Below are 26,168 nucleotides of genomic sequence, written 5' to 3'. Positions count from 1 at the left end.
TGGGTAACCATATGCTACAAAACAGAAAATCCAGCCAAGAATTAGCTAAATAAATTACATGGAGCTGTTTGTGCACTCAGCAAATCAATCACTTATTTTAACTTCATCATGAACACAATTTTGAATCAATCTTATGATGACGTCTCAACATAAAAATATGGCCATATGCACTGCCAAGTCATAGGACAGTGAAACGTGCAATGCAGCCATGCAAGCCGTGATATGTTTACTGTCAGTATTCTACGGTCTAACATTTGTAAGAAACAATGCAAAAGCATTTTTGCTTGCATCCTCAGGTGTTTCAAGTATCCATTTGAACATAAGACAACATTTTCCCTGTAGACACAAATAGGGCTAAACGATTTTAAGAAAAAATTCTATTGCTATTCTTCTGCCAGATATTACGATTTTGATTTAATTTGCAATTTTCTTTAAAATGCACAGTGACATTTACAAACATGACAGAAAATGCCTTTATACCATTTAAAACAAATGTTATTACTGACTCACCTCACGTTTGTTGCAAATGAACACCTCATACTTCAAAAAGCTTGACAGTAATAAAAGAGAAGTTCTTAGTACAAAATCAACAGTTTTTTTGTCAAAGGTAATGTAGGTTGAAATCAGTCATCCTCGCTCCCTCCTAAGGTTGATTATCGTCTGGAAGGTTGATTCCGTTAATTTACATTCCATGCCTTATTCCAAGGCTGGTTCCCATCTGGTTGTTCCATGGTTTATCCATCTGTGTGCAATTTTGTGTGTATGCTCAGATCTGAAATTGGCGCGTCTTTACAATCTGTTTTTGCAATGGCGTCCTAGTGACCCCTCTGGTGCCCAATTCGCCAATGTGCTTTATCGTAATTGTTGTCTGTGAAGTGTTGTCGTCAGTTGTTATGTATATGCAGATTATGTATATGCAGACTGAGCGTGTGTTCTGTAAATGTGAGTGTAGGTAATGAAAATACTATGTATATGCGTTGCAAGTGTGAAGTGTACGAATGAAAAATCGAGTTCAACGTATCTAAACTAAATAATATCAATCTGGCATATTCGAATACTATAATAATTGGTAAACACCATCGCTACAATCAGTCCTTTTTGTGCACGGTACTTCTAGTTTCATTTGATCAATGCTTTTGGTTCAATAAATGATGAACACTTGTAGCAAATATGAACCTGCTAATATTAATGATTGACACATAAATGCTAAAGCTAATACTATTAACATCATACAATCTTCTACTGTAATAATACAAAGACACTAAAGATGTTTTGCGAGACGGCCCATTTTTTCTGAAGTTTTTAAAAACTACTTTCTGTCAAGTATAATTTTGGATTCATGTATAATTGTGTATATAATTATGTCAATAAAATCATTGTACCTTAGCAAAGTTATACATGTACATATTATTGTGTAGCTCTCAAAATTCAGACTCAAAGAGCACTGGTACTGTCGAACCCTGCTGCCAATCAAAGACAGCTTTTCAATTGCGTAATTATCCTGATTTTGTCCATGTACGATGCAGACCAGCTTGACCATGGCCCAGTGGAGTCGCATCAGCCAGCTGATACAGTACCTGCCTGACCAGACGATCAACGACTTATACCCCTCAGCCACTTTTGCTATTGAAGTGCGATACTTTTTGTCTGAATGGATTGAGAAGCAAAGATGGTAAGGCACAGACAGCACACACACACACACATTGTAAACAACTTTAGACTCGTAGCTTTGACCTAGCAATGTGTGTTTTCTCAGGGAGGAGTTTGCTCTGGAAAAAGTGGAGCAGGAAGCAAATGCCCGCGCCCTATTGGACGAAATTATCATGCTGCTGCAGTCTTTTTCGCAGCATAATGCTAATGTGGTGGATAAAATGAAGCTGATGCAGATCAGCAGGAACATGGTAGGGATGCCAGCAAAATTTTACACAACTCAGCTGGTATTGAGATTTTTGATTGGGTCAAGTATATGGCATTAACTTGAATGCTACTGTTTGGTGAAATTTCTGATGTAAAACAGAATCTTTGTGTGTGTGGTAGCCTTTCATGACTAAACTGTGTTTGCACTTGCAACAGAGTCCGAAAGTGGACGCATATCACAAAATGACTTAATATATTGTAAACTTCCCTTTCATAGCAGCGCGGCGGTGAAAAACGAGCCTCTTAAAAGGTAGCATGTTGTGGCTGATGCCTGATATCATTTTTGATGTAGGGACAGTTGTTTCTGGAAGCTATCTGTAGTTGGCACACACAGGCCACCCTGTGCATCTGATGGAACTGTTAGGTTTAATCACCAAAGCATTCTCTTAACACAGACAATAAATAAAGGAAGACACGAGTTTATCTTTTTACTCGAGAGGAGAACAAACGGAGGTGTTCTCAGTAACATCTCCAACTCTGCTCTGAACACACTCGGCCGAGCCCCCTGTTTCATTAGGGAACCCCTAGCTAAACAATGCTTTATGCCCTAAGGAATCAAGCCGGTGGGCAGCAGGAACATGTAAATATTTCAGACATGAGAGGAAAAGCAGACATCATTGGCAGTCGTAAACTGATTGTAACGGCAGATATGCCTTTTAGTTCTCCAGCACAAATGTCTCAGTCCTTTTGTTTCAGAGGTGTGTCTCAGGCACACCTCCTTTCGCTTCTCCTGAGGGTCTTCTCATCCATATGGTCATCAAACATTGGTCACACTGTGAAACAATTCCTTTGCAATACTAATAGAATAAAATATGGGATATACATTCACCCTAACAGGAACACAACACACAACGTCCTGTTGTGGTACACTAACAGTGTCTACTGTGGATTAAACTCATATTTATTAAAAAGCAAAACACAGTCCATTTCCTATAACGCTATTACGGTCACTTAATGGCAACCACGTACCGTGTGTTGCGTTAGCAAACTGTCTCTCACTCAAATGAAGTCAATACGACCCATTTGCCACCAGCCATTAACGGCAACACTTAGCGATACAACATAAACTGCCTAGGTCGTTAGAATATACTAAGGTACAGTACCATATTGTTTTTTCAGGTACATAACACATTTTCTATGTGTACATTATAATATGCATACTCGAGAAGCAAAACAAAACACATTGTATTAAGGTTAGATAAAAAAAAAAAAAAAATTGACGTTTTTATTTTAGTTTTCTTTAGCACAGTATGTTAACCTAAATTTATTCTTAAAATTTGAGTTCCATCTGCATTAAAAAATGGATCGTTGCCCATGTAAAGTAAAATATTTATACAAGTACTTCTTTTAGTTCCTATAGATAGTTTCATAGATTTAGTGCAACTCAGCATAGTGTATAGTCTTTGGTTGCATTCAAAATGCACTAAACATTTAATTGCTTGTGCCAAACAAATTGTGTTTAAATTTGGGGTTTGAGTGAATCGTTACATCCCTGTTACAAATATTTATTTATTTATTTGGAGATTTTTTTTGGGGGGTGATAAAGCATTTAAAAAGGAAGCACATTGTGGCCGATGCCTGATTTCATTTGTGACATTGGGACAGTCGTGTCTGAAACCTAGCATTATTATTATTATTATTGAAGTGTTTATTTTCACACACACATAATGTTGCATACAGACAAAATACTGCATTTACAATGTGAAAAATGGACTCCCTATGAAGCTAGAAGCTTATAAACAGGGATAAAGATAAAGATGTCCTTTATTAGTCCCACAATGGGGAAATTTGAAGCACACCACCACCAAACAAGGATTTGTCTTGTACTGACGTAATCAATTTGATATGTCATTTACAAGATGTTTACAGTGCTGGGCAACGGCACATAATTTATATAGAAGAATACAAAAAAAAAAAAAAAAGCCAGAAGAAACATGCAAATCAAGATTTTTGTGTGGTGCTATAGCAGATATGATGGACCAATTCATGTACATTTCAACTTAAATGATAACCAACGATAACTCAGTAATCCATGCAAAAGGGAAAAGTTTAACTCTGAGTCATTTGGCTGCAAAATCTTTAGATACATATTTCTCCAGTAGCTTGTGTTTCAGATTTCTTTTAAATATAGAAAGCGTAGAAGATTGTTTTATTTCATGATCCAATTCATTCCATATTTGTGGGCCCCTATGACATATACTGAATCGAGTGGATTTTAATTTCCTATATTTCCCTTTCAAGTGCACCCTGTTCCGAGTACTATGTAGATGAGAGGAAGAGTACAGAGGAATGAGATCACACCATTTAGTATTCAGCCTGTTAACCACATTATACGCATATGCATTAGTATGCACAGGCTAACAAATTGGTTTGATGAAACATGATGTCCTGTCCACTCCCACAGAAAAAATTCCCGTCCTGTGGAAAAAAAACTTCACACACGTTATTTTAAAAGGTTATCACAGTGTTGTCAAACCAGACTGTTGAGCTAAATGCTCTTTACTAAGTTCTAACTGCAATTCATGATGTCTTCCAGCGCATGTTTCAGCATCAGCCGCTGCAGTTTGCAGTGATGGTGAGGGACATGCTGCGCAAAGAGAGGGTCCTGCTTGGTGCTGTAAGGAACTTTCTTTCGCCTCTTATTCATGTTCTTCATACTAGCATTTTTGCATAATGTTGACTGGTGTGAAGTCTACTCAGATGCATTGGAAGCTTGCGTGATATCATGACGTAATGTTGGATGTTTAGAATAAGTTTGAACATAGTTTGAGCTTTTTTCACATGTTAAGATAACACTCTATAAAAGGACTTCACATTTACAAAGAGCTGATCTAAAATTCAAATTTATACTGTGTATTATGGTCATGATGATTATGTCCAATTTAGATGTAACATCCTGACTTACCCGCAGTCATTAATTCTTTCAAAACCAGAATATTGGTCATATTTGGGATGTGAAAGGCCATGAAAACGTGCGATAAAACAGAATAAGACTTCTGGGTTCTTCCAACCCAAATATTTGATTATAAAGGTGATAGGTATACCTTCGTTGAAAGAGATATTAGTTTGTGATCTGTGCTTGCTTGTCTGTGCTTCTGGCGTGCAACTCTACGGAAATTTACAAGTAGAGGTAAACAAACATGTCGAAACTAGAGGCAGCACAGAACAACTCATTTGGAATGAGGAGGAAGCCAGCCGCTTTATTTGTGAAGTGAGTGACATGAATATAATGAGTTTTATTGACGGTAGAAAGTAAGAAGCGGAAATGATATTTATTTGTGTCATGATGTTAACCATACATCGCAGTGTAGCTCAGGATCGTCCAGTTATTCACATCTCATCAGAGCAACTAGGTCCAGTCATGCATATAAATGGTTTATCCCAAATGTTTCAGAAATCAAAATTTTACCCTTAGCTGGAATACTGACTGCATGTAAACACAATCATTGTGCCAAGTAGTGTGGCGGTGTGATTTAGGTGGTGTGTCATGTGTGCAGGTGCCACAGGTAAACATACCACCCCAGCATCAACCACATGTCACCAGGGAATCTGCATTTCCCAGCACAGATGTGGACCACCTGGTTCTCAAAGTGCTGGAGGTCCAGGACTTGCGACAGAACATACACCAGGTGCAGGAAGAGCTCAATTGGGAAAGGCAGAATTATGAGTCTTTGCAAGGTAATACAAAAAAGTACACTTTTGTATATTTTAGAGCTGTCACTAACTATTGTTTCATAATAGATTTTCCTGCCAATTATTCCATTGATTATTTGGGTAATTGCCTGCTCCCCCACCCTTAACCTCCATCTCCCCAACAAAGCTCAGTTGACACTTTTTTTTTGTCTGGAAAATGTTGGAGTGTAATAAGCATGCTTCTGCAATTCGCACTTAACTTTGCCAAAGTTTATATATAACACTATACTCAGTGAAAAGTAAACTATTTTCATATTTTTCATGTAAGCCAGGTTCTGCTGTAGTACTTTAAAAAAAAAAAAAAAAAAAAAGATTCTCTCACAAAAATCACGCCACTTTACTATACTCACTCGTTCACTGCTGAATGGTGTGTGAGAGAGATGCAGAGAGCGAGCTGTGCTAAGCTAAGTTATCTGGAAAAGCTTTAACATGCACAGAGAGAAGTTTACGCCACCACGACAATTTAATGGAAAACACTTAGGGCTAGTACTACCACTCAAGCTGCATTGTCAAATGAAATGGGAACTCACACCGGCGTCACTTAAAAAATAACATACTACAGTGTGTAGTCTACAAACGCCATGGTGTGCATTCTTCCTAGCAATGCTCCCATCTTCCAAGCTATGCCAGCTACTCTTTGCACGAATAACATAAAATTGTATTTTTGTCCTTGTTTTATTTATTTAAATTTGTTTCCCTTAAGGAAGTTTGAGATTTGGTGCTGACAGACAGTCCATCAGCAACAAATGTCATGACAGTAAACACAAGTGGCTAAGGCTGGGCGATATGAATGAAAAGTATGTCACGATTTAAGTACTATATATTAATCGATAACAATATATATTGATTTTTTTTTATTAATTAAAATAAGGACCCAGGGAAAATGCTGAATTAACTTTATTTTATTTTAACATCCTTACCCTTTAATAAGAGGTCAACGCAACTATGAAAAAGTCGGATAAACCGGTCGACAGAAAGATTAAATTAATTAGTTTTTAGCCGTAATGTGCTTACTAAGTAGGTATGTCAATAAGTCACGTTAGTTGAAATTGTTCCTGTCGCGCTTGTCCCGAAAAGAAATTCGACATCTGTCGTTTGGAAATGTTTTGGGTTCCATAAAGACGATGTTTGAGCAAAAGAACATGAACTACAAAGTGCGTCGTAAGCACCTGAAACAGCGCGTCCAACCTTTTCTTTTCACCACCCTCAACACAACCATGCTGTTGACTTGGAGCTTGTGCTAAAAGTTCAAAATGAGAAGCAAGGTTCGACAAGTGACAACAGCCCATAACGGAGGCGACACCATACGAGAGAACGTCTCAGTGGTGGTTGCGATAGCCGAGCACATAGCTAAAGATAGAGCTCCTCTAGTTACAGTGGAGCGCACAGGATTTAAACGCCTCATGAACGTAGCCGACAAGAGGTACGAAAATATTTGCCGCAAACAGCACTTCCCTATATGGACAACATCGGGACGGGAGCGGAGACATGTCGAGCATTTTGCATCCACATCCGACTTGTGGTCGAGTCGCAACATGGATCCCTGTTTGAGCCTGAATGTGCATTACATAGACGACAAGTGGCGACTGCGCACCAGAGTACTCGAGACTGCACATTTTCCTGATGAAGCACACTTGTTTATTTGGCATTGGCATTCCATTGACATTTTTTTCATTTTATTTAGCATTTTGTTTACAGGCGACTAGCTCCTTTGCACATGGGATATTGTTTACAAGATACCTTTACACAAATCTAGGCCTTTGCAAATGGCATTACAGCATCTCGGCACAATATATTTGCAGAAAAAGATTTTGTAAGAGGGACCCTTTTTCTCCTGTTCTTTGTGACATTGTTCAAGTCATGCAAATGTGTACCAGTTGGTCAATAAAAAAAGCAGTTAATATGCATTTCCTGCATTTATTTTGATTTTGGTCCTCAGGGGGAATTTATCGCGCATTTATCGTTATCGAGGTAAAAGTGCCCAATTTATCGCGATATTGATTTTAGGTCATATCGCCCAGCCCTAGTTCAGAGGTTGTTGGCCACACCCCTTTTTGACCAAAATATCCAAATTCAGCGGCTTGTTGTTCCCAAACCTCCACTCCAATTGACCTAATACCATAGATCTAGTGTTGTGCCATCAGCACAACCATTTTCAGGAGTTCGACGACAACTTCTCTTGAAGGTATTGTGCGTAATTGGGTGCTTGTGTTAATGCACGATTGTTTAGCTATTAATTACTGCAGGAGGGATTCATCGTGTATTATTTTCTGGTGGCACAGGGTCCATGGATCCCATGGTGTCAGAAATCAGCAGACTGCAAAAACACATCCAGCAGCTGGAGTACAATGTCAGCACAATGGCAACGGTGAGCACCATTTTTTCTGCTCTACGAACCCCCAGGGAGGGAGGGATGACGGCTTTGGGATGAATGCCCACCTGTCTACATGGACTTTAAGTTTGAGTTGAAACATTCATCTACATTGTTTTCATCTTGTATTTAATTTATTATGACCAAAATTATCACAATTATCTGCATTATCACAGTACATTGGTGCCTTGTTATACAAATGTATTTATGTGATCCTGCTTATAATTTGACTTACCCATGTTGGGATATCTTTCCTCCCTGAAATAGTGTTGTTTTTGGCCGGCATTTTAGATCTAGTCTTATTCTTAGTCATTTGGACGAAAATGCTTATTAGTTTTCATCAGATTTAGTCATTCCTATTCGTGATAGTTTTAGTCTAGTTCTCGTCAACGAAAACTCGAAAAGGTTTTCGTTGGTTTTTTGTCAACGGAAATTCAAAAAAAAGTTTGTCTAGTTTTTGTAAATTTATTACACCAAAACTGAAAAAGGTTTTAGTACTTTTTAGTTAAAAATAGGCATACAAGGTTTCCACCCAATAGCAAAGACTTTCTGATGACTTTCTTTTCAAGGATTATGCATTACAAACAGATAAAAGTGGTAACAGTGGAATCAATGCTCATTGCTCCAAAATAAGCCGAGAACCATTTTTTTTTTTATTATTTGGCAACTGTTGTGGCTTTGACTAAACGCAACATAAAATGAAAATGTTTGAACAACATAGTCTTTTAGTAGACTTGTTCTACAGTACAGTAGCACAAGTACAAACTCTATTAAACATATGACTTGTTTACTTGCACCAGCTTGCGGTTATCAGAGCGAAGTAGCCTTGCGAGTGACACTGTCGCCCTGGTCCGTCAAAGGCACGCGGGTCAGTGTGTGCGAGCCGAGACAAATGACCGCAGACGTGTTTGGGCGACACCAGTATGTGTAACAGTGCGTGCGCGGCGCATGCGCCCTGCGTGCTGTGCCGCTGGTGAGCGTGCCCAAACAAAAGATAGGTTGCACTTCATTGCAATGTTTTGAAAGACAAAAGGGGAGGGATGTCATAAATTTTGAGCGTCTGACGAATCTCACGCTAACAATTTTGTCCCGTCTCGTCTCATCAACTAAAATTTCATGTACGTCACGTCATGGTTTTGGCATCAAATAACCTCGTTTAGCTCGTCATCGTCTCGTTTACGTCATGAAAAAAAGGGGCGTTAACAAAATATTTTCGTCATCGTCATTGTTGACGAAAACAACACTGCCCTGAAAAGAAGGGAAATTCGATTAATCAGTTCCAGTTTTGGCCTTGTTCACCCTAAAGTCTTTCTGGTTAAATAAATCTTTTATTTTCAAAAACAATTGTTTTGGAGTGGCTGCTTGGGCGTTGAGAGTGTCCTGGACACCTGTTGACTGGGCATAAAAAGCCACAAAATGTGATCTAGGCTGGCACAGTTCACACATGGCCCAATGCTTGGGGATTTGTGGCCAACTTTTGCGACAATCTGGTCCAAGTTGGATTTGGCAGCATCGAGCCCTGTGCGGCGGGCCTTCGCACTCACACTCCGTCATGCCTCAAGCCACACGTGCATGGGCAATTTGGTACAAAACAACACACACGTTAATGCAGTTAACACATGCACACAAATACAATTAACACATCTGTTGAATCATAAAATGATTTATCGTTCAAGCAGTTTGCTGAACAATATGAATTTAATTGTTTTGTTGTTTTTTTTTAATTATTATGTATTGATGACTTCGTTAATGATGAGAACTGTCTGTAAATTGTAATTGAAAACTCCACATCCCATTTGCTTCTTCTTGAAAAAAATGCTTAATATTCACTCAACCCATAGTTATATTGTTATTGTATTGTTAATAAGATTACCTGGCATGGTGAAATTTTGTCCATATTACCCAGCCCAGTTTCCACCACACCTGTTCGGTAGAATTATGACCAAACTGCACGTTAAAGTATTTACTAAGTTTATACCTATAATTGTAGGACGATGAAAACACTTTCATATTAATAAATGCTCCGTTTGCCTTTTTATTAGTATCACATAATGTAAAATAGATCTGATATTGTTTGGTGTAATAAAGATTGTTGAAAAATTTATGAGAAAAGGAACTTGAAAAAAAATTCAAATTAATCACAATTGTGATTTTGAGGGAAAAGAAAACACAATGAGATTTTCCTAAATTGTTTTGCCCTAATAAAAACCAGGCTGTGCTAAAACACAGTACTGTTTTTCCTGAATTTGCCTGGATGAAAAAATACAGAAAATCAGGGCTGTGAACCTGGAACTCACTATACTATTTTAATCAACTTTTTTTTTTTTACTAAAACATGTTTTTTCTTGCACATAAACAACAAATATAATGGCTTAACCAGTGAAATAGGAAGAGATTGTACAGGAAAGATCAGAAAACCCAGATACGGTTTATAAAATTAATCAACATCAATTTTGGGGGTCACCCTTTTTTTTTAATGGATTTTAGAGATAATGCTGCACTGTTGTTTCAAAATTACATCTATAGCCTATAGTAACCCGTGTCCATTTAAGGCTCGAGTCAAGATGTGTAAATATGCAAACCACCTGTGTCATTGTACCATATTGGATTGTTACAGAAGCGTTTTCAGTTGCTCAGTGAGTGTGTGGACTGTCTGGACCAGTGTCAGGCCCAACTCCTCAACAGACTGAAGGCCTGGAGGTGGGAACAGTACAAGGCAACCATCGGACATCCTTTTGATGACAACCTCAACGTCCTGCAGATGTGGTAGGACATCACCTTTATTACTGCTGACTGCTCCAATCGTCTTGAAACCGGCTAATACTGATGTTGTATCATGGCGCACCTATAGTTGAAAGCCATATTAGCTTGATAATAACTAGGAATCACGTTCAATGGGTTCTCATAGGCTTCCACTTGTATCGCGCTTTCCCACTTACAAGGCACTCAAAACGCTTCAACACTGATGCCTCATTCACCTTCAGATGACACAGCATCAGGAGCAACCAGGGGTTCAGTTTACTGCTCAAACACTTTGACATGGTCACAAGGACCGGGGATTGAACCCACAACCCTCTTTCTCCACTTGCACTCTGCTTTCCTGCGCTTTGATTTCAAAATCATTATATTCATAGTGCACCTCTAATGTGTTTGAGGTCGGCATGAAATTGTTTTGTTTTAATAGAAGCAATACAGGACATTTGAGATTTTCTTGGTGTATTTATGCAAGAGATCATCACCAGCATCTGCACTCACAGTTGGTGGCCCATCCATGCTTGTGTTCTGCATCCATCCATTAGCTGAGCTGCTTCTCTTCACATGCGTCGCTGGCATGCTGGAGCTTATCCCAACTGTCTTCGAGCAGTAAGCGGGGTACGCCATCAACTGGTGTCCAGCCAATCGCAGAGCACACGAAGACGAACAACTACACACTCTCACACTCACACCTAGGGGCAATTTAGAGCGTCCAATTAACCTACCATGCATGTCCTTCAAATATGGGAGGAAATCGGAGTACCCGGAGAAAACGCACGCAGGCACAGGGAGAGCAGGCAAACTCCACCCAGGAAGGTTGGAGCCCTGAATTGAACACTGCACCTCTGTACTGGGAACCGGACGTGCTAACCAGTCGGTCACCATGCTGCCCTGCTTGTGTTCTCATTCATGTTATTTATTTTTTTTGGACAGGCAGTGTTTGTCTGAACTTTTTGGATTATTTGTATTCTAAGAGCATATAGGAATGATCTGAAAAAGACAGATCTTTAACATCAACAAATTAAATGTCAAGACTTTTAGGGCTAATGAAGAACGTGAGCTTGAGTATGTGTCCGACTTTTTTACATGTTGTGAGAGACTAGACTAAAGCTATAATGTTGCAGAGGTAATCGGAAACACTGGTTTGTTCAGAGTAGGGCTGCACGATATTGGAAAAAAAAATTGTGATATGGGTGTTGAATATTGCGCTTCGATATTGGGATATTTAACATGTTCCGAAATGAACAACAACTTACAAATAGAATTTGCATATACGGTAAATTAATTTTGTGCTTTAATACAGCAAAGCAATATACATTTTGTACGAGTTCTCTAACATACAGTACAAGAAGTCCTCGAGTTATGATGTGTTCGACGTACGTCATTTTGATTTTACGATGGCCTTGCCTCGTCCGACATTTTAGGTTCACACTGCAGGCAAATTCGACTCAGATCAGATTTTTTTTGCCCATATGAAACCTGTATTTTTTGGGGGGTCTGACCAGCTCAATTCGATTTTTTTTCTCAAATTTTGCACTTGGGCCACTTTCATATGTGGTCCTAGATTGGCTACGTATGGGATTTTTTTCAAATGCTAATAGCATGGATGAAAGTGGACATCCTTGTCTGGTTCTTCTTTGTAAAGTAATTGTAATCACTTTGTCGAGTAACGTGGTCCCGATACTGGTGTTGCTCTGGGTGAGTTGGGCACCTCTGCTCTCCAATGAATGAATGAAGCTCAAAAGCCAAATTTGGGAAGGTTCTTGTTGGTAATTGTTGAATTAGCTGAATGGAGATATATGTGTGAATGACGAGTTAAGCGTCACTATTAGCGGCGTACACTTAAACAGTTCTGTGTTAAGTTTTGATTTAATTTGCAGTGAAAGTAATTTAGACGTCTACGTCCAAGTGAGATCCTATATTAGTGTTGAAATGGTTGCGAATAAGTCCTTCTTTTTCCATTTTTTTTATTTCTAAACAAAGTTTAAAATATCATATGAATTTTGTTCCGCGTCATGATTGTGTCCCTTTTGGTGTTGATCCGTCACAAAAAAAAAATCCACTTTTATATCTTTATGTTTGAAGGGTAAAACGTGACGAACGCGCAAAAAGTTCAAGGGGGTATAAAACTTTCACAAGCCACTGTTACACTTCACTTCACCCTGAACACATTATCCCCGCTGTCAAACATGGTGATGGCAACATCGTGGTCTGAGTTTGCTTTTCCTTAGCAGGGACAGGAAAGATGGATGGAGACAGACACAACGCCATTTTGGAAGAAAACCTGTTGAATTATGCAAATTACCCGAAACTGGGATGAAGTGATCCTAAACATAAAGCAAAATCTACAATGGAATGGCTGAAAAACTAAACATATCCAGGTGTTAGAAAAGCAAAGTCCGGACCTGAATCCAATTGAAAATCGGTGGAAAGCTTTGAAAACTGCTATTGAAAACGGAAGAATCTCAATGTCTACTCCAAAAGGCCTGCTACTCTAATTGCAGCAAAAGGTGCTTCTACAAACATTAACTCAGGGAGGTGATTAATTCTGCAAGTCCTACTTTTCACTTAAATTAAAAAAAATAATAATAATGTTCTAGCTCACGATTCAGTCCCGCTCTGTGTTGATTCATCACAAAAAAAAAAAAAATTTCTATCTTGTTGTTTGAAACATGACATAAGGTCAAAAAGGTCAAGGTGCGCGATTCCTTTGGCAAAGTACTGTTCCTAGAACTGCTTGCTGCTTGCTGCTTGCTTCAGTAGTCCCTCACTCTGAACATGTTTGTGTCCACTGCTCTAATGGATCAAATGCAGAAATCAAAAATTCGTGTATGTGTGTATATGACAAATGAAGATGCCACTTCTATAATTGACTCTTCTTTGTCTGCTGTTACATGCAACAAACTGAGGAATTCTGATTGAATTTAAAAAGTTTTGTCTTGTACAGCATTTGTTATCGTTCCCCTTCTATCTTTATTGTGAGCATCGTCAAGGCTGCTCGAAGCTTGGCGTTGTCTTTTTTTATCTTCCTTGACTTGTTGGTGAGTGAACGCGGAGCTAGTTTTGTTTTCTTTGATCTCCTGACTTGTGATGCATTTAGTCGAGGGGTTCTACAGGGCTTTTCGACCTGTCACTTCACAGATATGGGGGGTCACTTATCATGGTCTTATAACACATCAAAATTGTTAGGTTGAAGATATATTTTATCCCATATTTTACTCTATTAGTATTGCAAAAGAATTGTTCCACAGCGTGACCTATGTTTGACCATATGGATGAGAAGACTTCACAGAGAGAGGGATGCCTGAGGACTGCATCAACGTCTGCAACATCAAAGGAGTGTGCCCGAGACACACCTCTGAAACAAAAGGACTGAGACTTTAGTACCAGAGCAATAAAAGGGCATATCTGCCTTTTCAATCAGTGGATGACTGCCATTAATGTCTGTCTTTCCTCTTGTGTCTGAGATGTTTACATATTCCTGCTGGTGCTCCCCCCCTTCATCCCTTAGTGCAAATACATTGTATTGTTAGGGACTTCCCTAATAAAATAGAGGGCTCAGCGGAGCGTGCGCCAGAACGAAGTTGGAGATGTAACTGAGCACACCTCAGTTCGTTCTCCTCGCGAGTAAAAGATCAACTCTTGTCTTCCTTCCATTCATTTTGCCTATGTTCAGTGAATACTTAGGTGATTGAACCTGACAAAAATCCTGAAAATTGTTGAGATTATTGTTGCTTGTGTGCTCATGTGTCAGGTGTGAGCAGCTTCTTGGGGTGAATGGGAATCTGAGACAGGAATTAATGCTGATCGTGGAACCAATCCCAGAGTTGCAAGAAAGGCTACGACAACTTCTGCAACTTCTGGTTCAAAGGTAAATTTTAGTTATCTTACGTGCCAGACAAAATATTCAGTCACAGCTTGTTCGGGATGATGATGTGTAGCGCTAACAGTTGTGACAACAGGAATAGACATATTATGAAGGGAACACCTTTGTGTCAAACTCACATGTTTTTACTTTGATCTTGTGTTTAATTTCTCCCTCCAGCTCTCTTGTGGTGGACAAGCAGCCGCCTCAGGTTATTAAGACACAGTCTAAGTTCTCCACAACTGTGCGCTATCTTCTGGGTGAGAAAGTAGCACCCGGAAAGCCTGTGGTGTTAAAGGCACAAATCATTAATGAACTCCAGGCCAGGAGCCTGAACATCACACCCAGGTGAGTAACTCATAATGTATTCATATACGCGAAACTAAATATGTGACATAATGTTACTGTCAGGTTTAAAAGGTCCTGACGCCTTCATTAGACTGAATTAAATGCTGAGAACCAGAGGAATAACCAGGGAAGGTTTTGTCTTTTCTCCATCGCGGATGGGAGGAGAAGCCAGGAAGTGAAGTAGACGTCTTGCCAGTTCACTCTCCCGCACTCTCACTGACTTCTTCGCCCATCCCTCTGGACTTTATTCAAAGAAAAACGAAACCTATGGAAAGTGAAACCCAAACAAGCGTGTGGGTGTGCGCATGTGTGCTGAAGCAATGATGTGCGTGTCTGTGAGTGTGTGTGTAATTATCATTGATACAAATAGTGTATAAAAAACATGATTAAAAATACACAAACTATTTACATACTCTCACAGTTACATATTGATTAGGGATAAATCGATTATCGGTGCCAATGTTTGGTATTTTGATGAATATCGACATCGCCTTTCGTAAAAATCTGATGGCCGATAATAAATGTATTTAAAATGTTGTTAATTATAGGAACTTTTCGTTGTATAAACATACGATATGTCAATACAAATTAAATTTTTCCGCTGACCCTGGAAATACCCTGCACCTTTTTGTTTTTGTTTGAAAAGTAAGTGAAATTTTAACGTTTCCATCAATATTAAATTTGGGAGAACTTTATTTCCTGTTGAAAACTATATGGAGCTATTGTTTAAGTTTTCATTTAACGTTATAAGACATGCTGATGACCCTGGTAGCTCCCTGATCTTTGTTAGAATTTTACAAGAAAGATGCATTTTGTCAAAAATGGATAATAATAATTTTAAAACAATAAACATGATGCAAATCAGAAACATTTTCAAGAAATGTTTCAACAAAGGTAAAGATCTGAGACCAAAGATTGAAAAGTTTTTTTTCTTGAGAAGTCGAGATGCTCTTTACAATACATAACTGTACGGCAATTAAAAAGTTACTAGATCATTGGTAGACAGCAGTTAAATCACTATATACAATTCAGAATGTGTCGTCTGCAGTTTGAATCTTGCGCCTTCTCATCTTCGAGTATTTCCGGAGCTCTGACATCACAGTAGCCGAACAATTTAGTGGCTACTGTGGAGTGCGGTTATGTGTTCTTCGCTTGGGTACAAACGTTCTACTGTGCATATGACACACATCCTACAATTTTCATTCAAGGAAAATGCAGCTCAAGATTGTCGCCACGTTGTAATCATGTAGGGGCGACGCATTATTATGAATCCCACATGCACAGTTCGGCCTGTTCGTGTCTCTAAAGGTATTAATGCTACAGAGTTGAGGTTGATCAAGCAAATATATATATATATATATATATATATATATATATATATGCTCTTCAGTAGCATCACAGTCATCACTTTCACTTTCGTTTACGCTAACCAGTTCCTACGTCCTGATCGGCTCAATCATGTAAGGTTGACAATGCCGACTTCGGCCGACTCGTGTGTGACAAAATCCTCTTCCTCGAATTCCAAAGCATCGTTCCTCATTTAATGTACGGTGTTGCGTGTAGGGTAATAAATGATCTTTGGTCATCTCTGCCAGCTCTTCCGGGAATAAATTAAAAATTAATAAAATTGTGTAGCCTCCTGTTGTCACTCATACAAGAGAATACCAGCTTTTTGTTCAACTAAACAAGTCCAGCTTTCACGTTGAGTGTTAGTGAATTTGCGTGTAAATTATACAATACAATACAACTTGATTTATATGTTGTATTTCACAACAGCTGCAGCTGCAACAAAGTGCTTAACATAGCGGAAATGAGATCATCATTATTTCCCATACCCGTATTATAGATCATCTGGAAAAAATAAAATGTTGTCGATACTTGTTTGAGGGTGATTTTTCCTCTTTGGAGCGTTGGTTGTCGGTGCCTGTCATCATTAATCGTGAAAGTTGTGTCAACAGACAGGGATACTCATTTTCTAACATGATGGTACAAAACAATAAGAGTTGATTGGTTGTTTGACTCTTCACTTCTAAGTGGACAGTCACTTCCTTTTTTGTAGAGCATGTCGGATTATGTATTTTCTTTGTACTTCTCAATCACTGTTCTGATTCTGTGCCTGTTTAATTCAAATTGTCATTTATGGCAAATGAAAGAACAAATCAATATTGCTATCCTGGACGTTAATCAATACATTCAGGAGCTTTGGAGGTCAGGAAACTCATGACGTGTTATTATCTGCAGTGACGATGTTCAAGCAGTGATCAATAACACAGCCATCCTAGAACATAACACTGCTAGCAAGAGCACCTGTGCCACCTTCAGGAACATGGTATGTACTATGCGCCACTTAGTGTACACTTTTGAAATGAGTGCACACTGGTAACAACTTGAAATTTAAACTTGTATGTAACAGTCTATCAAAAAGATCAAGAGAGCCGACAGAAAGGGTTCTGAGTCTGTGACTGAGGAAAAGTTTGCCCTCCTCTTTTCAACAGAGATAACCATCACAGGCTGTGACACTCCCTATAAAATCCAGGTTTGCTTTTTAAATGTGCTTTGCAGCATTTTACTGATTCAGCTGTACTGGCTACTTCGATGAAATGTAGACTCCAGTAAACGTTAATCAAGCAGGGACAGTGTAAATGTCCCACGATGAATTTCTGTGTCATTACAGATGATCTCTTTACCACTCGTCGTCATTGTCCACGGCAGCCAAGACAACAATGCTCTGGCCACCATCATTTGGGATTGTGCTTTTTCCGAGCCAGTAAGAGAAACTTCAACTTTTTTGCCGTACCGTTCTAGTTAAAAGTTGCACCACAATCCATTCTTTGCTAACAGCCAAAGTTCCAGTGAAACATTTACCTTTTACATCAATTCTATTCACTCTAGAATCCAAATCGTTTTTCACGAAATATGCAGTTTTTTGTCATGTGATAATCATAGAACCTCTGGTAAAAAAAAAAAAAATATGGAATCCCCAGTCTCAGAGAATGTTAATTCAGTTTTTTAAATTTTTGAAAAAAGCAAATCACAATCATGACACTAAACTAAAGCCAACTTTCTGGCTTTAAGAAACACTGAAGTGTAGTTTTAGACCAAGCTGAGGTAAAAAAATAAAATAAAATAAAAATTTTAAAAGTATGAAATAAATTAATTCTGATTAAATTAATGCAACCATCCCAAATCAACACCTGCATCCGATTAGATCTGCTCGTTAGTCTGCAGTTAAGAGCTGTTGCACCAGCTGCTCTGACGTGAATCATGGCTCCAACGCAAGCGATGTTAATTGAAACAAAAGAGAAGGTTATCAAACTTTGGAGGTAAATCATCATGCAATGTTACAAAAGATGTTGGTTGTTCAGTCAGCTGTGTCTAAAATCTAGACCAAGTATAAACAACAGACTGTTAGAGGCACACATACTGGTGGGCCAAGTGAGACATCAAACCGTTATTTTTATAACAGGAATTGTATTACATGAATAGGCAGGAATCTAAGATAAATATATTTAAAAATATATATACTCTTAATGACAAATGAGAGGAAATAAACGTTCAAGCAACACAAATAGATGAACTGAAATTCTCCTCCTCAACTCTAACAACTGATCTCAATAACCCATGTTTTATGCCCATTTATTTATTTACTAACTGTGGTGTTCTCTGCCCCCTTAATTGACTAGCGGTTATAAAATTTTCAAAATCTAAATACAATACACCCACACTTATTACAGATCCAAACCCAAAAAGTATTTTATTCACAAAATGTTGTTAATAGTTTGAAAAAACAGGTGCTGCCATTTGAGGCCATGGCAAATAAAACTTTTGCTCTGTCATCCACGTGTGGTGGCTGGAATTAGGTCAAGTGCACTGATGATGTCAAACATGATGACTGTTCCAACTCCAAAAAATGTTTGAATGTTGTTCCCTTTATTTATTGCTCATGGTCAACATCATGCTCAAAATGGAGCTAGTTAACATTCACTGATGCCTCTGTTGATGTTGTCAGGAGAGAGTGCCATTTGTGGTGCCCGAGCGTGTGCCCTGGAAGCTCATGTGCAACACTCTCAACAGTAAATTCACCTCAGAGGTCCAGACGCATCACAACCTCGACAACTACAATCAACACTTCCTGGCCCAGAAGATATTTGACAAACCAGACTTCACAGATGACTTCAGCAACATGATGGTGTCCTGGGCTCAGTTCAACAAGGTACACACACGCACGCCTACACACGTGCTCAGCATAATATTACAGTGATTGTATGATAATATACTCAGCTACAAACATCAAGAAAGTGAAGTAGGGGAAATGTGTAGAGACATGCAAATATCAAAGAAGGGAATTTATTCATTAACTACTACTTCAGAGTTGCAGGTGAGCTGGAGTCTATTCTAGCAGACTTTGAGTGGCAGGCATTCAATTCAGTGAAGCTAGCATACATGTTTTTGGAATGTGGGAGGAAGTCAGAGCACTCAAAGAAAAGCAATTCAAGCAAGGGGAGAAGTTGAAAACCTAATGCAGGAGAGCCTTAGCTGGAATTAGAATCTAGACCGCCCAGAATCTTAATTTATTTAAAAATACACGTTTGCTCATAAAGTTGCAATAATAGACTGAGGAAAAAGTGGTGTGTCAATTTAGTCACTGTATTTATTTTGAATACTTTTTTTAAGTCAGCGTAAATGGTAGCAAAAGTATACCTAAAATGTGAGTTAGAAATACCATCAAAATGAAGTGCGCACATAGTGTACAAGCTACAGTGATGACTGACAAAGTGTACAATATTTATCACTGTATCTTTTGTGTGCACAAATTACCGTATTTTCGCAGCCATAAGGCGCACTTTAAAGTCCTGAAACTCATCCAAAAAAGCCAGGGCGCCTTTTGAGGCGGAGCGCCCATTATGTGGACCAAGTGCACTAAGTGCAAACGTGTCTGCTAGCTCTGTTGTTAAGTCTTTCGCAAAAGCCGGCTTCATGAGGAGCCGCACGCAGCAGCGACACGGGGAATCTGACAATGACGAGAGGGAACCTGGCGTGTTTGTGGGAGAACTTGCCCTGCTGTTTATTTCTGATACAGAAGACGCTTTTGATGGATTTGTGGATGATGACTGATTAATAATAATGTGAGTACATTGTTAAATAGTTCAATAAAATACAACCAAACTCAGTTTTGCTCCTGTTGCCTTTTTAAAAACAGCTAGCCACGCTAGCCATGCTATCTTCTGTTTTAGTGTGCATGCATGTAAACTAAGGTATTGTATGGTAGGCTGGGAGGCGGAATTTTGCTGGGCCTACACTCTTATGCTATTCAGTTGATTTGGGGTGATAGTTTTAGTTTTGATGTAACACCGTGACCACACATCGTTTGTTGATTAGTGACTTGCTCACACCGGCATTGTGTCGGCATCCCATCTGAGGGGCTGCGCGGCAATGAGACGGCGAGGCAGACTCATAATGACTCTCGTGTTTGGTGGAGAACGTGTCCAGCTGTTTATCTTGGATACAGAAGACAAGGACTTGGTGCATTTTTGGATGAGGACAACTTCAGCACGTTGTTAAAAGCTAAAATAAAGTACCACCGAACTCCCGCTGCCATTTTAAAAACACGCTAGCGCGACTGAGCAGCTAGCACGACTGCTCGGTTGCTCGGTTCTGTTTGCGCCCAATGTTGCGGTGCGTTCTATCTATGTATCAAATACAGAAATAGCACCCTCAACTGGTACTGCGCCCTTTGATACGGCGCGTCTTTTGGCCGTAAAAATACGGTAATTTCTTTAGGTGCGCAAGAGCAACTAAATACTAAAAGACAACATAATACTGAGATGCGTTTATGCATATGCGATTTAGATTTGCAGTGTTACCAGAACATAGGGGATAACACTGATGCTGACAAAACATGTCAAAGTTTCCTGTAAAGTGAAAATAAATAGGATTTTGTCATAACAGAGAAGGGTGTTATCAAACCTGCCAAATTTGAAGGATCAAAGATATGCAGTTGATAAAATGAGGCTTAAAAATCAGAAAAACATGTCTGCTAAAAAGCACATGTATATTGAATGGCATACCTCTACATCCCCAATATTATGCCTACAGATCCCTCCCTACATGCTATGAAAATATATCATCTTAAAGCCTCCAGTGGCTGTAATATATGCCACCAGGTCGTTGTGGGGCAATTGTCAGTGTGCTAAGTTCAAATGACCCAAACGCAAGGAAATGCAGAGTTGAAATTTGTTTTGTCCGGTGATGTGGCGTGATTCCTTTCTGTCAGTCCTTCAATTATTCAGAAACTTTAAAATTGCATTGCTGAATAGATGATATGTCGCAATAATTTGTGTTCCTGGCATTTCAAAAATGTCTCCACAAGCCAAAAAGTTGTCCTTGCTGCCCGTCATTTTGACTGCGCTCACTGTTTTCACACCTGCCTTTAGATATGCTATTTGAAGACTGGGATTTCTTAGGATTTATGAATCAAGCATGTACAATGTGTTATTTGAATATTCCTGTCCCAGAATACCCAAAACACATTTGGCCACATGCAATTGTGGGTGTGCCGGGTTGTCAATCTTACAGGAAGTGCTCCCCGGTCGACTCTTTACGTTCTGGCAGTGGTTTGAGGGAGTGATGGACCTGACCAAAAAACACCTCAGGACATACTGGAGTGATGGGTGTGAAGACGCTTCTTCTTTTTGCAGTAAATGGTAGCAACATGCCGTTAGTAATTACTAACACACTCTGCCTTTCTCCCCAAGGCTCATATTTGGTTTCATTGGTAAGCAGCATCTACACCTGATTCTCAAAGAGAGGCCCAATGGAACCTTTTTGCTGCGCTTTAGCGACTCTGAGATCGGTGGCATCACCATCGCTTATGTGGCTGCATCAGAGAGTAAGTATGGGCTGTGGTGCTGTTTCAAAAATGTAACCTTTCCAAAGACAATAATGTTGGCTTGAACAACATTTATAATTGCTGTCTATAACTGCACTACAACCTAATCTGAGGTGAGGTCTTTCTAATATTTTAGCAGAACTTAACCAGCTCCAGGTTCAGTTTTAAGCATTGGTCAGAACGCTCTTGTAATGGCTCTGGGTCAGAATCCACTTCTTGGAATCATCTGGTAGACAGTTGTAAGAAAAAGTATGTGAACGATTTTAAATTAACTGGATTTCTGCATGGTTTTGACAACAAACCATTTATCAAATTAATGGAGAATTATTTTTGATTCAATTACTCATTTAGATACCTTTTTTAATTTAAAATCATCTAAATGCTCAGAATTTCAATTTCCCAACAGTAAATATCTTCCCATTGATTTGATTATGTGACGTGATTGACCATTGATTGAAATTAAAATAGCAAAGAGGTTTCAACCTCATGATTCGTCTTCATATAGCTCAGCTTTTGTAGATTGTTGGAAAGTGTTTGCATATGTGGAGTAGGGATGTGCCGATCCGATCGGACCTGAATGCCGATCATGTGCTTCTCAGCTGTTGTGGGATCGGTGCAAAAATATTTGAAAGGAAATCCCATTATTGACATCACTCTCCATTAATAATAACAGCAGGTTAGCTGCTTTGACGACTATCCGCAGGTCTCCACGTTATTAGATGGGGTACTCTCAAGGCAAATTCACAGATGAGCTTTGACCGAGGTCGCACAGTAGAGATGTACAGTATTTATTGCACTGCATCCCTTTTCTCAAATTAAGCACCAACTTAAGATGCTTATTTTGACTCTTAATTGCTTCTTCACACAGCTGCTCATATCGCATCTGTGTTTTTTGCCCACTGAGTTTTGCTGGCTCTCTCTCTCTCTCTCTCTCTCTCTCTCTCTGTCTCAGTTGAACCCTCAGTTAAAAGGCAAGTACACGCAACAGCATTACAAGATTTCATTCTGCACCGAGTGCAAATATTTGAATTCTGTACACGCGGTTCGATTACAGGGATGGACGAAAACCCACTTTTGTCCTTGCTAAGTCCTTAGTCTTTAAAAAGCGTTTCGTCCCTGGGATGAAACGCCCATATCTGTAAATGACTTTACATCCCAGAAAGCAAGGACGATAAAATTCTGAAAAATTAGTCTAATCACTACAAAAAAGTCCAATGCTTTAAATATTGTAGCATTATATTTCATTTATTTTATTATTTGTTATTGCATATGTGATATATTATGCATTAAAAGAATGTACAATTCTCAAGCACTAAATTTTTATTTTATTGTTATAAAACATGTTTCTGAGATTGATTTTGAGTTGTTCAATATGTTTATTATCAAATATAGAGCTAAAATAGGAGAGGGGAAAAAAAGAGAACTTTTGTTGATTTGGAGTGTTACAAAAAGCAACAACGGCACTGAATCTTCGGATAGGACCTTAGAATAGAAATGTCTATATATAAGAAAGACTACAAACAATATTGCCGTATTGGAACCCTTCTGCAAAGAGGAACTGTCCAAAATTCGTCCTTACCATTGTGCAGATTTGATCTGCAATAACAAAAAGTATTTGGTTAGGTTATTGCTGCTAAAAGAAGCCCAACCAAAAGTTTTCCACCATGCACTGTGTCGTTTCCATGTTGTGTTTAGTAAAAACGTGAAAACATAATTGAGTTTTCATGAGAAAGCTCGGTTTGTTTATTGTTATGATTTGGATGGAGATCATATCACATTTGATGACCATTGAATGAGTAAATCCTGGTCATTCCAAAGGTTTTACTTTGGTTTTAATTGCAGCTCCATGTTATGAGTGTTGAAATCATTTGATTTTACTTTCCCTAGTGGGTGATCACAAACAAATCATCAAGAATATCCAGCCCTTCACCAAGAGAGATCTGGACATCCGCAGCCTTGGCGACCGCATCAGAGACATCAATGAAATCACATTTCTCTACCCTGACTTTCCAAAACATGACGTTTTCAAAAAATACTATTCAGGTAATGGCCTCATCTCATGTATTTTGTTTTTCATTTTGTCCACACTGACAAGTTACCATCAGAGTGTCTTTATTTGAATGTGATTTTATTTATTTTTTTAGAGCCCCAAACATCCACCAGCGGTGGCTACATCCCGGTATCACTCCAGACAAAAGTGGGCATGTAAGAAAGTGCTTTGCCTAAAAGCTCCAGCAATTATTAGTTCATGTGATTTTGAGATAGTGTCAGTGTGATTGTTTGTCTTAAGCATTTGTTTTTTTTGTTTTTTTCAGGGAGACTGGTTCAGTTGCAGCAAATTCTGCCAGTGTAGTGCCTCATACTGAAAGCCTCCACAATGCTGCAACTTATCAAGTGTAGGTCATGTTTAATCCATACAGTATGTATTACATATGTGCCACACAAAACTCTAAATTGTGGGCCATTGGGGCCTTTAATCCAGCATGCACTACTCACAAAAAATGAGAGATATTCTGCTTTTGGGTGAAATTTCAGGATAAACCTAAAAACACACTGTAACCTTTACGGGTGTACTTAATAACTTTTTTTTTAATGCACACGTGCATCTGTTCAATATTTTATTTGAAGCTGTTCTATCACAAGGAGCTGAATGGCAAAATTCACAATAGTTGTTTGATTCATGAATCGACTACATTTCCAAGCATGTCTGCGTTTATGCCTTTCACTGATTCTTTGTATTTTTGTTGCAACCTGCTGATGACAATAAGGTCAGTGGCCACTTGTCTCTGAGAACATCCTGTTTGAAGCACCGCAACGGCGACATACTGGTGATTGGTTGTTGGGTGTTGTTAGGGGTGCGCGGTTTAGACGGTATATTCAATATAAGGTATAAATTTGCCCGAAGTTAGAGATTTGCAGTTATGTATGTTGATTACGCCCCCTCTCTGTGCACACTGCTCAGTGTGACACAAATGCCCAAATTGTGCGTCTCCATCACTTCACTGCATGCAATGTTTGTTGCACACTATTTTGTGTTTGCTAAACCTGATGCCAAATTGGCAAAAGTTGGCTTTGCATCCGAGCATAAGTCACTTATATCACCTACGCTACATTTCTGGAAGTTGCAATATCAGAAGACAAAGGAAAAACGTGGCGAAACCCGGGAAGTCATGTTAATTTCTAAGCTATTTAAATGACAGCGCAAATACCGAAATAAGTGCTTATGTGATCCAGTGCAATTGTTCTGGCTGAAACTGCGTTTTAGCGGAGAGTAACTACACTACTTTGTAAGCAAAATATCAAGCAAATAACTTACTCGGGAGAAAATAATACAGAATAACGTAAACAGCCAATAAAGACCGGAAATTATGGAGGACGTCATTTATTAAATACTTATAACGAATTTTAAAATATTTACCCTTTATTTTATATTGTGCTATATACAGTTAGCATGAAGGGATACAATTAATACCATGATATGAATTTTGGGCTACATGCATGTTCAATTCTTCAGTAAACACATGAAACAAAACTGTAATTTTTTGCATCCGGTCGGAAGTTGGAGTTTTGTTTCACGTGTTTATTGAATTGAAGAGTTGTCAAGCTGAACAATTTTGATGTAGCTTGTGATGAATCAGCAGACAAGAAACACAAAATTACTGGGCTGACATTGCTTAACGACCACAGCTGGAATTGGGAGGCAGTGAATCTGGAAGCGGGTTGAACTACAATGACATTGTGCCATAATGAATTTATTTCTCCCATCATCACGCTATGTGTCTGTTTTGTTTTTACTTTATTTGGCTGTGCATCTTTTTTTCTTATAATAAACTATTTAAATAATGTGTAAAGGACATTTAAAAAATCCAAATATAGAATTGGTATACAACTTGACCAAATTCATAAAACATGCCATTGAGGTTCCAACGAGTTTAAAAAAAACAAATGAAACAAATTAATAGACGATAAACTTCGATACAGAGTAAGGAAATATTTGGCTGTGCCTCTGCTTTGTGCTGCACCTGCGTTTGATGAAGTTGGACTTTCTTGACGTCAATTGGCTGTCGCTGACGCTATGCTGCTGAAGAAGACCTGACAGCCGTAAAAAGCAAAAAATGACGGGCTGACGATGACGAATTACGGAGCGTCATAATTTTTCCATTGAGCTCCTTGTTAGAGAACAAAAAGTTGTGTAGAAAGTACCAAACATTGAACACATGGACATGTCCATTCAAAGGTTTAGGGGGGGCAAATTAAGTTTATAGTACATTTGAGGTTCATCCTGAAATTTCACACCTTTTGAGTACTGGAGTAATTAATGAATGACATCA

At 38.8% G+C, this 26,168-nt stretch overlaps 1 protein-coding gene across 1 annotated transcript in view; it reads left to right on the top strand.

Moving 5' to 3' along the window:
- The window catches only part of stat6 (signal transducer and activator of transcription 6, interleukin-4 induced), a 35,308-nt gene that overhangs the window by 5,502 nt on the left and 3,638 nt on the right, over positions 1-26,168 (top strand). Inside the window, exons 3-19 of the mRNA XM_088292278.1 lie at positions 1,527-1,672; positions 1,757-1,901; positions 4,454-4,534; positions 5,415-5,595; positions 7,893-7,978; positions 10,599-10,747; positions 14,490-14,606; positions 14,781-14,948; positions 17,190-17,277; positions 17,362-17,484; positions 17,623-17,715; positions 18,958-19,161; positions 21,525-21,619; positions 21,704-21,837; positions 23,725-23,880; positions 23,982-24,042; positions 24,153-24,233. Coding sequence (XP_088148404.1) covers positions 1,539-1,672; positions 1,757-1,901; positions 4,454-4,534; positions 5,415-5,595; positions 7,893-7,978; positions 10,599-10,747; positions 14,490-14,606; positions 14,781-14,948; positions 17,190-17,277; positions 17,362-17,484; positions 17,623-17,715; positions 18,958-19,161; positions 21,525-21,619; positions 21,704-21,837; positions 23,725-23,880; positions 23,982-24,042; positions 24,153-24,233 — 2,096 coding nt within the window. The 5' untranslated portion in view covers positions 1,527-1,538. The remainder of the gene's footprint in view (positions 1-1,526; positions 1,673-1,756; positions 1,902-4,453; positions 4,535-5,414; positions 5,596-7,892; positions 7,979-10,598; positions 10,748-14,489; positions 14,607-14,780; positions 14,949-17,189; positions 17,278-17,361; positions 17,485-17,622; positions 17,716-18,957; positions 19,162-21,524; positions 21,620-21,703; positions 21,838-23,724; positions 23,881-23,981; positions 24,043-24,152; positions 24,234-26,168) is intronic.

The sequence above is a fragment of the Idiotropiscis lumnitzeri genome, chromosome 3 (genome assembly GCF_059441095.1).
Source record: "Idiotropiscis lumnitzeri isolate Australia: NSW breed Sydney's pygmy pipehorse chromosome 3, RoL_Ilum_1.0, whole genome shotgun sequence".
Taxonomy (NCBI): Eukaryota; Metazoa; Chordata; class Actinopteri; order Syngnathiformes; family Syngnathidae; genus Idiotropiscis; species Idiotropiscis lumnitzeri.
This window is presented reverse-complemented; position numbering and strand designations above follow the sequence as displayed.